Genomic DNA, 11,677 nt, shown 5'->3' with positions numbered 1-11,677 from the left:
ATACCGACAGTAGCAAATCATACCTACAAGGACCCAAACGGCCAGTGCCAATGGACCTCCAATCACCATAGCCCGCGATCTCGACGAGATCCGGGGATCCCCCACCCCGCTGGCTCCTAGACGAAGTCTAAAGCCTCGCCTGACCGCGAACGAAGCCCGAAGAAACTTATTCCGACGCGACACCACCGCAACGGCCTCGGCAGCGTCACCCTCAACCCTAACCCTATCACACACACCTAGCGGACAGAACCGAGGTTCCCCCTCCCTCCTGCGGCCGGAGTGGCCGACAGAGAGAGAGGGAACCGGCGGCACCACCGACGGCGCACAGGAAACCCTCGTCGCCTCGTGCGATCCTACTTTCCCGGAGCGAAACTCCTTTTTTTCTTGAAATGTCAAAATCTGAAAGAGGCCAAAGCACACAGGCCCCTACCCGTCAGATTCCCACACCACACAAGACCCGCTCCAAAAATTTGCCCATCCGAAACCCTCGCCGCCTCCACCCACCATGCTGTCGCCGCCGCCGCCGCCGGTGCTGCCGGACGAGCTCCTCGAGGAGGTCTTCTTCCGCCTCCCTCCGGACGAGCCCGAGCACCTCGCGCGCGCCTCCCTCGTCAGCAAGGTCTGGCTCGGCCTCCTCTCCGACCCTCGCTTCCGTGCTCGCTACCGCGACTTCCATGGAGCGCCCCCCATGCTCGGCTTCCTTTGTTCCTGGCGCCCCTATTCCGTCCATGAGGTGGAAGATAACATCCCGCACTTCTTCCCCACCACCAAATTCCGTGCGCGCATACCCGATGACGACTGGGGGGACTGGGGCTACACTGCGTGGGACTGCCGCCACGGCCGCGTTCTCCTCGGCGACCAGTCTTACCATCCCGTCCCGCTCGTCGTTTGGGACCCCATGAGCGGCCGCCGGAGGGAGCTGGACCAACCCAGCGAGGTCGGCAGCAGCTATGGGGCAGCGGTGCTCTGCGCGGTGGCCGGCTGTGACCACCGTGCGTGCCATGCAGGCCCCTTCCAGGTGGCCTACATCGGTGTTGATACGATTGAAGAAGATGGCGAATGTTTTGCGAGCGCATGCGTGTCCTTGCCGATGTCGGCTGATTGGAGCAAGCCGTGCTCTGAATCTCGTCTTGACAAGTGGGGCGCGCGGTGCTCTGCTCTTCGTGTTGGTGGGTACACTCCATCCTGGGACGAAATGGCCCCTGTCTTTGTCGAAGGCGCACTTTACGTCAATCTCGTGTACTATCAGGAAGATGATCACATTGCAATTCTCAAGTATGACCTGGTATCTAACTGCTTGTCGCTGATTGATGCACCGTTGGCTGGGCCTTTCAATCTCAATGCCGCTCTCCTCATGGCGATGGGTGATAACAGTTTGGGGTTTGCACATGTGGATAAGGTAACCCTCCACTTGTGGTCAAGACAGGGAGATCCTGAAGGAATTGGATCATGGACTCAGCGTACAGTCATCGATCTTAATAACCATCTCCCTATTCAAAATCCCAATAAAAGACTTAGACTGATTGGATCTCTGGAGGGCAGTGATATCATTTTCGTGACCATGGGCCTTGACATCTACGAGCTTAATCTCAAAACATTACGGTGGAAAAAGCTACAGAAGAGTGAAAAGCTTTGTGGTTTGATTCCGTACATGAGTTTCTACAATCCACAAGGTATATTTGTATCTATATATGCCCTTTCTTTTGTGATACAGGAACAACTCTCAAGTCATACCAGGCCAAGGACCTTGTTACATGTGTTCTTTCCTTCGTGTTTGGACAGGAATGCAGAATGATTGGGACAAAGACAATCTCCTGGTTGGTGCGGTGAGTCTGCATCAGATTGCCGAGAGCTCATGAGCCTGCGCAGGCGGCTTCTGTGCATGGCCAGTTGCATATCGATGAAGCTGAGATGAAGTTTGCGGATCTGGGGACAACGACAAGATGCTGGAGTGACTGCGTTGCTGGTGGTCACCTTGTTGACATTCTGTTGCACCAATGGATAATTAGTTCTTCACAGCCGCTGTCCGTTGGGTTGTCATTATCCTCCCTTTTGTGTCTGTCCTGGAGTTTTGGCGCTGCATGTTTGTCATTTTGAGTTTGTTTTGCCTTTTTCTGTTGTCATGGTGGGTATCAGCCTTGTTTCTCTTTTACCTTTTCTTGTTTAGTGGTTTGCTTTCTAGTAATGGAACCCAGCACCCAATTCTGGGAGGCATATGAAAAAATAAAATCTGAATACCCAGATGCCACTGCAAATCTTTGAGGTGTGCAGGTTAGGATTGAAAGTCTTGTTTATTTTTCTGATAGTGGTGTTGATTCACCTGGTACCAATATGGTATTGTGCGCTCTCAGAGAACACCATCACCATCTATCTGCCTTCATTATAGCCAGAGCGCAAAGCAGGGAGCAACTGACACTGGGCGTTTGTCATGGTGATAAACCTGACAATAGTTTAGGTTTTGTGGTGCTTAAGAGCGCGTCACTGGAGTTGGAGTTGGTTGAGAACGTCGCATTGTCCGAGTGGAAGAACGAGTCGGATTTGCATGGTAGGTCGATACGGTGTATATATGTTGCGACATGTTGGCATCCTCTATGTTGTAGAGTTAACCACGATGTGTGGTGTCCGTGTCCGGTTTGTATAGGAAAACATTCACCGTACAGGACAATGTATTCGTCTGTGTAGCCGGCGACTTGTTCGAGCATGTACGTGGGTCTCCCATCCAAATCATCAGTCATCAAGAGCAAGCCTCGTGTCGACGAAATCCCGTCTCCGGTTGAGCCCAATGGAGACGGTAGCGCGAGGAGTAGAGGTTCACGTCGAGAATGGCTGCGACGCGCCTGCGAGGGGGAGCTGGACCAACCCACAAGGTATATTTTTATCTATGTGTCCTCTCATTTGTGATTCAGGAACTCTTAAGTGATACTCCATATATAGTTAGTGGAACAAACAAAACATTGACCTAATCAGATTGAAAGTTATATTTGAAATGTGCCCGAGCAAACTTTTGAGTGCTATGTAATTACAACTAATTATGCTTACTAATTGGCAATTTATATTATACCAACTCCTTTTTGGAATCACACTGACAAATTTACGCCTGCAGAAAGAGTGATCCCCAGTGATGCGGCGCAGTGACAATGTATGGTTGAGTATGCTTAGGGTATGAGGCCACTATCAGCAACAAGATAAGCGACCAGATTGGAGGCTGCGAGGGCCTTTTAGTGAATTATATCACTATTTAGTACTCCCTCCGTCCGAAAATACTTGTCATCAAAATGGATAAAAAGGGATGTATCTATAACTAAAATACATCTAGATACATCCCCTTTTATTCATTTTGATGACAAGTATTTCCGGATGGAGGGAGTAGCTGTTTTCGTGCTTGTTTTCTCGTATTGTTGTAGGCTTTTTCCACTAAGCATTGATAATTTCCCGTTCTTGTGGGCATTTGTAAGCGGGTGAATGTGTTATCTTGTAATGTGCTCTGTTGTTTCTATGGAAGAGTATATCCAGAGTTGGTGGTTATGTCATCCAAGAATTGATATAATGATGGTTTCTGCATGCTGGCCTGCTGATGTGTCCTAATTATACTTCTGGGTTTAATTAGTGCAGCATGTCACCATAAAAAAGATGAGTTCTACCTGTCAAGAGCTGATGTCACTATTCTTATTCATTCAGCAAGCAATGTTGCTGAAGAGCATAGCATGCAAACTGAATCTTTAGATATAAGTTTAGGGAACTACAGGATATGGGACAGCATGGCTGCTTGAAGATCTCATACAGGTTTTTATTGCTTCAGCAGGTCTGCAAAACTTTCAGGTACTTGCTGCATACTTTTGGCCTAAAGTGGACATAATAGCAGTAGATTGCAATGTCCATGTAGTGGGATGAAGATATTCACATGTTATTATGCAGGGATCAGCAAGATCAACCACGAACAGCTACAGATGCTGATGACTCATCCCCCCGCGGAGCTACCATTAAAACTGACTTGGACATTGAAGGTTTTAAGATTTTTTGCAATATGTCTCCTGGAAGAACAACTCTCTGCAACCTGCTACAACCATTGGAATCTATGTTTGCAGAGAACAGGACGATCATAGCAGCTGATCAAACATTAGCTAAGCTGCAGCTTCATATCAGCTCCTTTCCCATCCAAGGCAGTGGGAAATTTGAGCTGATCTCGCACATTTCTTGGAGGCCTATAACAATCTAGGATTGAGGATATGTTACATCGCTAGAGATTTTGAATGTGGTGTGGCACATAATTGTGCTACATACTCTGCTTACTGTACCAGTGCACTTAAGCTCACATGACCATGTAGTGCCCAATGTTGCTCAGGCTGAGCAAATTTGTTCACCGGGACTTGAAAGACGATGTCAAATGCGTTTGAATTCGCAAAAATGGTGCCTCCTTCTGTTCAAATAAATAAGTAAATTACTTTTTGTCTGAGATTGCAAGGGTACAGTGATCATTGCTACAACTAACCTCTGTCAATTGATGCTTGTTGTAGAGCTAATGCGGCAACAGGCCTGGGCATACAGAGATACGCTTGTGTGATGTGTCTCAACTCTTACTCCCATCATGCAAAAGATCACCATGTGTAAATGCTTTTCCCCTAATCATGCAGAATTAGGTAGCCTCCGTGATTTGGAACAGGCCTGGGTATATCTATATGTCATTTTCTTTTGTGAATTGGAACAGTTATTAAAGAATGAATATACTAGTTGGCGGAACAATTTAAAAGTTTGAATGTTTAGTCAGATGGGTAGTTTTTTATGCATTATTTCTGGAGCAGCACTGGCCGACGGAGGGCCAGATCTAGGACGAGCGGGCAAGCGAGGAGGCCGTGGAGGCCATGGCCGCGATGAACCCCAACTTCGTCGCGGAGAAGCATGCCATCTATGATGCCGTCCATGTTGAAGCCGCTGCTCGCCAGGAAACTGCTGCCGCCGAGGCGCAGCTCCATGCCACCGCGGATGAGAACAACCACAGTCGTGCCTTCTACATGCCGCCGACGAACCATCAGGCAGCCCGATGCGACGACGACAGCGCCGTCGCCACCATTTCCTTCGTGGACCTCATCCACCAGCGACGGACAGGTCGCAGACTCCTCCGAGGATGAGTAGGCCGCTGGAGGCGGCAGGCCCCGGTGTCCCATGTGGGGTCATCCACCTCATGTGTTCTACTCTTCCTTTACTTTATCTTCGGTGCTCATGGAGACGACGGATGGAGAACGACACGGGCTTGGACACCGGGCGCCGCCGCTATAGGTTAGGTTTATGGTCGGGTCGTTTTTTTTGTTCTAAATGTTCGAAATGTAATGACAATTCGCCGTGTTTGTATGAAATCCGTTATGTTTACATGAAATCCGGCCTTGTTTGCATGAATTTCATCCCATTTGTTGAAAAAGAGTAGAATAGAAACTACATTAATTGATCTAGAAGATATGTCATTTCAATTAGGAAAAAACTTACCTTCAACCGGCTGAAAACACCACCCGCGTCCGCCGCCTTCTCCGCGCTACACGTGGCGCCGAGGGTACGCCAAGCCTATCTCCTTCCCTTTCTCAACCTTATCTCCTCCTTGGCTCGTGCGTCACTTTTTCTCCTTCCCGGGTCTACATCCTAATCGTCCCTTCTGGCTCATCCCCAACCTACGCATCGTCGCCGGTGGGCATGCCGATAGTCAAGCCTCCATCAGCCATGCCCCTCCTCTTCTTCTCCTGCCTCCATCCTGCCTAAGTTCCTCCTCTGTCGCATCTGAAACAAGATCTGGAGCCGCATCCGCCGTCCCCGAGAGCACCAGTGTCCGCGTCCGTCGTCGTCCTACTGCTTGGGGAGCACCGGTGTGGACAGCCATGGCTGCCGCCTCCTTGAGCTCAGTTTCCCGCTACAAGTTTTCTGCAACAACGGTGCTTCTACATCCCTGGCAGCCATGCTCGCCTCCCTCATCCATGGCTGCACTCGCTTCCCCATCCATGGCCGTGCTAATTTTGCAACATGGGTCCTGTTGCAGAAAGTTAGATGCGGCAGAGCTGTTGTTTTAATTTTTGAAACAAGGATCTTGTTGCAGAAAATTAGATGCAACCGAAAATGTTGTTGCAGTTTTTGCAACAAGGATCTTGTTGTAGAAAATTAGACGCGTGAAAGATGTGCAGAAAATTAGACGCGTGAAAAATGTTGCCGCAGAAAATTAGACGCGGTGGGAGACGTTGTTTGCAATTTTTCTAAGGGTCTTGTTGCAGAAAATTAAAGAAGAAGAGGTTTCGCAACAAGGTCTTGTTGCAGAAAATTGTAGAAGATGAGGTTTCGCAACAAGGTCTTGTTGCAGGAAGTCAGAGAAGACCAGATCTTGCAACAAGAGTATCGTTGCAGGAAATTAGAGAGGAGTATTGAACGGCTCGCGTCAGGCATCGAATGGATCGCGAGACGCTTGTTTTCGCAACTCGACCGTTGTTTCAGGAATTAATGGGTCGAGGGAGGAGACCGAGCCGCGCACCAGAAGTAGATCGGACGGCTGCGCGCGCGTACATCGAAAGGCCGTCGAGGTGGCGGATGTTTCATACGGATCACCTGGCGGACGCGTAGCGTCTCCCTTTCAATTATCAGGAAAAACTTTCAATTATCAGGAAAAATACTAAATGCATACATTTCAAACTCTTATTTGCAAGAATATCATCCGGTTTAATGAAATGTATCCGGTGGATTACAAGATATGACATTTCAATTATCAGGAAAAAGATAAAAGTCGGTTGGCTCTCTCCATTCGTAAATCCTGTGACAACTAGTAGGTTCATCCGTAAATCCGTGAATCCTTCACCCGCTTAGGCATGCCACTTAACACCGGGAATTATTATGCTGGCCGACAAAGTTACCAACAAAATGAAAAAACAAACACCATTGCACCAAACCAGCTATTAATAGTGCATATTCATCACGAGACCACGTTGCCCCTTCAAGTGGTCATTTTTTCAATTGATGATAGTGGCCACATTCAATACTAAGCCATCAATGAGCTTCATCATAGGGGTTGATCCTCTCTGCAAACGTAGATTTATTAGTGTGATTCAAAAAAGAAGAATGGCATGATAAAATTGCCAATTAGGTAGGCATGAGAATAACTAGGTGTAACATCCAAGTATATTACATAGCCCTCAAAGTTTTCTTGAGCCTACATACATTATCACAAATTAAAAACATCAAATATAAATTTTCATCTGGTTAAACATTTTAAAAATTATTTGCTAACTGATATATTACTCCATCCATTCTAAAAGAGCGACACTTACTTCGGGACAGAGGGCTTATTATTTAAGGGTAGTTGTTACCAAATCAGAAAAGAAACGGACATATAAATATACCTTGTGGATTGTAGAAACTCATGTACGGAATCAAAGCACTAAACTTCTCGCTCTTCCATAGCTTCTTCCACCTGAGGGACTTGAGACTAATCTGGTAGATGCCAAGGTCTGTAGTGATGAAAATTATATCACTGCCTTCCACGGATCCAATCAGCCTAAGACTTTTCTCGGGATTCTGAATAGGGAGAAGGTTCTTGAGATCGACAATTATATGCTGAGTCCATGACGCAAGGCCCTCGGCACCCGTGTGGATTGAGCTTGACCATAGGTTGAGTGTTAAGCCATCCACTTGTGCAAACCCCAAATTGCCATCCCCCATAGCCATGGGGATAAAGGAATGGTCTTTGAGTGGTAAGCCATTAGAGCGCACGTCCGGTAGATCAATCAATGACAAGCTATCAGAGGCCATGTCGTACTTTAGAATAGCCATATCACAAACACCATCAACAATGGAAAGCATGAAGTAGAGTGCGTCTTCGATGAGGACAGGGGGCATTATTTCCGGAATGAATGCATGCGTAGCTTCAAGTTCAAGACCAGGGCTCAGGGTCCACTCAAGCTCAAGATCAAGATCAGAGCTCTCGCTCCATGCATCATCCATCTCCAGCAACGCGACAGACACGTGCGCAACACAACCATCACCATCACCGGTCATGAAAAAGACCACACGGACGGGCCCCCCGTCACACAAGCGGTGGTCACAGCCGCTCACGGCACAGACCACTGTGGCCCCATCGCCCCAGCATCCATCGGGCTTCTCCAAGTATCTCGTGCAGCCTGTCATGGGGTCCCAAACGAAGAGCGGGGCGGGACACCCAAAGGGGTTTTCAAAGAGAACGCGGCCATGGCGGCAGTCCAATGCTTCATAGTCGTCCCATTCCTCAACCTCGGGAATGCGTGCGCCGAATTTCGTGGTGAAGGCAAACCGTTGGACGGGGGGATCTCCTTCGTCGTCGGGGCGGTCGTCGTGGAGCCAGGAATAAAAGAAGCCCAACATGGGGGGAGCATCATGGAACTCTCGGTAGCGAACGGAGAAGCTAGTTCCGGTGAGGAGGCTGAGCCAAAAACTGCTGGCCAGGGAGGCACGCACGAGGCTCGAGGGCTCGTCCGGTGGGAGGCGGAGGAAGACCTCCTCGATAAGCTCGTCCGGCAGCGTCGGTGCAGGCCTCGTCGCTGGAGTCGGAGGCGGCGGCATGGTTGTTGGTGGAGGGTAGGAAGGATCTAGATGGATGTGGGCGGGTTACTTGTCACGGAATTCCCCTCGGTCTGTTCGAACTGAAGAGGAAAGATAAATCAGAGAAATGAAGGAGGAAGAGGAGGGGAGTAATTAGTGGAGAAGACTCACCTTGAGAGTTGAGACGTCGGGAAGCGTCCCTGCCGCCGTCGTTGATCGCTGCCGGGGACGCCTCTTGGTGGTGGTCACGGGCGGAGAGATGGCCTACGGGAGAGCTAGCTACCGGGGAGGGGAGCAGGACACGACGGGGCACATTAGAGGTTGGGATTAGACTAGGAAGAAATAATTGTTCTTCTTTTTTTTTTTGCGGAAAGAAATAATTGTTCTTCCTTCAGAATAAAAATGGACACCACGTCTCTCTCTGACTGAGCCAATGACAATAAGCGTCTCGCGTCTCCCAAATAAAAATAGACACCAGCATTATCATTTCTAATTTGATGGTGCACTCGGTCACATGCTGGCTCGTTGACCAAGTTTAGATCTAACAATAAGGATCGTGATCGCTGGCGAACGTTGAGAGACGTGCGACGCATCATGATCCCACCGACACCGATTGATCCAACGTGCATGCAGGTGGCGACGTCGAGCGTGCGCTGGATCAGACGGATGACAGCCGCTCGCTAGCTGGAGGTTATACCCCCGATCTTTTTTTGAGGGATATACCCCCGATCTGAGGTACTCTTTCCGTCCGGAAATACTTGTCATCAAAGTAGACAAAAAGGAATGTATCTAGAACTAAAATACATCTAGATACATTTCTTTTTATTCATTTTAATGACAAGTATTTCCGGACGGAGGGAGTATGTATTAGAGAATCAAAACACCACATCACAGCGCAGTTTGCTGGAGACCTAGATCCCAGGCTCCCCCATTGTTCAGCAGATGACATTTTTTGTTTGAAATTTTCACATTGTAGTTTAAAACAAAACAAAACTAGCGTTACATGGCATTTAAAAATAATAATAAGAATTGGCATTTTCTATTAAGAAGTGGCATTTTTCATTTTACTAAGATATGACATTTTAATATTAAAAGATGGCATTTCTTATATTACGGGATGCCATTTTCTATATTAAGGGATCACATTTTTGGTTATTAAGATATGCCATTTTTCTATTAATAGATGACATTTTTTTACTAATAGATGGCTTTTCTGGTATTTTCTATATTAATAGATGGCATTTTTGGTTATTAACAGATGTCATTTTTCTATTGTTTATTAAGAGATGACACTTTTTATTTAAGAGATATTTTTATATTAAGAGATGGCATTTTCTACTTTTTATTAATAGGTGCCATTTTTTAAGAGATGTCATTTGTTGGTGTATTGAACATGGGTGTTTGACAATGCACAGACAGTCGTAGCCTCCTCGCCGGTAAGGGCTTGGCAGAAGACGGACTTATGCCAAGCACTCAAGACTTGATAGATAAAAACCATGAAGAAGACCTCCATGTAGGTCATCGCGAAGCACTAAGGAAGTATTGAAAAGCCGACAAGCTTCAAGTCGGCAAGGTTTGGGCCGGAAAGCACAAGACCGACAAGCTCCCTCCATCGCTCCAGCTCGGTAGCCTATGAGAAGCTTGCCCACATATGGCAAGCGCGCATGCGGTTAGGTGAAACTTGTCGAGGGCAGATGCCAGTTCGTCGTTTGAAGATCAACTTTACAGACACCTGTCCTGATGCCGTGTCACGATAATAAAAGGTAGCTGGGATGACGGTACAGGTGGACCAGTGCTCCCTTGCCGGCATTCACCCCAGCGTGACACCTAACAGTGTATTTAATGCTCTTGTCATATACAGGGTAAGGTATGATAGCACTGTAGTCACTACTACCCAATGTAATTATCATTTTGCCACTACGGTAGCCCCTTTCATCTATAAAAGGAGGGCAATGGATACCTTTGCAAAGGTCGACACCCTGCCCATTTACAGTAGCTAGCTGCACCTCTCGAGCACTTCGCCGGCAAGGTTGCGCTCTTGTAAACGCAGGGCTCAAACACATCACCAATCCACCAAACCAGGAGTAGGTTTTACTCTTCACACGAATTCCCGTAACGAACTCTACTCAAACTTGGCAGCTACGTAAGCCCCAGTTAAAAAGAAGGACATCAACAACAAACTTTGACAGACCCCATCCAAGAAGAAAGCCCCAGCTAAAAAGTAGAATTGCCAAAAATAAAAACCAGAAAAAACATGACCAAAAACGAGTAGCTTTTCTTTTAGGGATCCAAGAACAAACAGCTAGAGTACACGTACATGTTGCTACAGTAGACGTCTTCTGTGGTCCAGTATAGTGATTCTTATTGGGCTGGGCCAATGCGCTAGCCCCTGTGCGGGCGTCGAACAGGAGGTCTCATAAAAGGGTGAGGAAAACGATTGTAAAAAAGAAGGTCTCATAAAAACTTCCGGGAAAGTATAGGAGCAGACCTCTTCCCGTAACGGGTTCTACTCAAACAAACTTGGCAGCTACGTACGTAATCCCCGACTAAAAATAAGGACATCGATCAACAACAAATTTACTGACAGATCCCATCCAAGAAGAAAGAGAATCCATGGAACGCTACTTCTCCACGGACGTGTTGGCGGACATCCTGCGGCGGCTGCCGCCGAGCTCCCGGCTCCGGGCACGTCTCGTCTGCCGTCACTGGCGTGACGTCGTCAACAGCCGCACCACCGAGATGCAGAGCCGCGCCAGCCCCCTCATCTGGGACCCCAGAAGCGGCATCGCGTACATCATCGACGACCTGTCTTCATCGGCGGCCGCCGCGGGGAGCTGCAGGCCGCTGTGGAGGAACGCCGCCAAACGCCTCCACTACGGCGATAGCGCGGTGCAGCTGGTCGGCACGTGCAACGGCCTGCTCTGCCTCTGCGACAACGAGGAGCGCGCCGGCGGCGCCGTCACGGTCGTCAACCCGGCTACCGGCAAGGCCCTCGCTGTCCCGGCGCTGCCGTGCGCGGCACAGCTCGTCGGGCGCACCACACAGACAAAGCGGAGCGAGACCAAGGCATGGCACGAGGCCTACAGCTTCGCGTACCACCCGACGACGGGGAAGTACAAGGTGGTGCATGTCCCGTGCA

At 48.5% G+C, this 11,677-nt stretch overlaps 2 protein-coding genes across 2 annotated transcripts; one reads left to right on the top strand and one right to left on the bottom strand.

Annotated features, from left to right (window-relative positions):
* Positions 1-450: 450 nt before the first annotated feature.
* LOC123117792 (uncharacterized) lies at positions 451-2,189 on the top strand. Its single transcript, XM_044538469.1, has 2 exons — positions 451-1,673; positions 1,783-2,189. The coding sequence occupies exons 1-2, from the start codon at positions 506-508 to the stop codon at positions 1,857-1,859; spliced, it is 1,245 nt and encodes a 414-aa protein (XP_044394404.1). The 5' UTR covers positions 451-505; the 3' UTR covers positions 1,860-2,189.
* A 4,436-nt stretch (positions 2,190-6,625) lies between these two features.
* LOC123117791 (uncharacterized) lies at positions 6,626-8,921 on the bottom strand. Its single transcript, XM_044538468.1, has 3 exons — positions 8,710-8,921; positions 7,365-8,639; positions 6,626-7,043 (listed from the first exon to the last, which is right to left on the bottom strand). Exons 2-3 carry the CDS (start codon positions 8,557-8,559, stop codon positions 7,012-7,014), a joined length of 1,227 nt encoding a protein of 408 aa, XP_044394403.1. The 5' UTR covers positions 8,560-8,639; positions 8,710-8,921; the 3' UTR covers positions 6,626-7,011.
* Between the last annotated feature and the right edge of the window lie 2,756 nt (positions 8,922-11,677).

This window comes from Triticum aestivum, chromosome 5B (genome assembly GCF_018294505.1).
Source record: "Triticum aestivum cultivar Chinese Spring chromosome 5B, IWGSC CS RefSeq v2.1, whole genome shotgun sequence".
NCBI lineage: Eukaryota > Viridiplantae > Streptophyta > Magnoliopsida > Poales > Poaceae > Triticum > Triticum aestivum.
This window is presented reverse-complemented; position numbering and strand designations above follow the sequence as displayed.

Coding starts and splice junctions, on each gene's coding strand:
- LOC123117792 (XM_044538469.1), top strand. CDS start 506: ATGCTGTCGCCGCCGCCGCCGCCGGTGCTGCCGGACGAGCTCCTCGAG. Junction 1,674..1,782: donor GAGTTTCTACAATCCACAAG/GTATATTTGTAT, acceptor GTGTTTGGACAG/GAATGCAGAATGATTGGGAC.
- LOC123117791 (XM_044538468.1), bottom strand. CDS start 8,559: ATGCCGCCGCCTCCGACTCCAGCGACGAGGCCTGCACCGACGCTGCCG. Junction 7,044..7,364: donor GAGTTTCTACAATCCACAAG/GTATATTTATAT, acceptor CTACGTTTGCAG/AGAGGATCAACCCCTATGAT.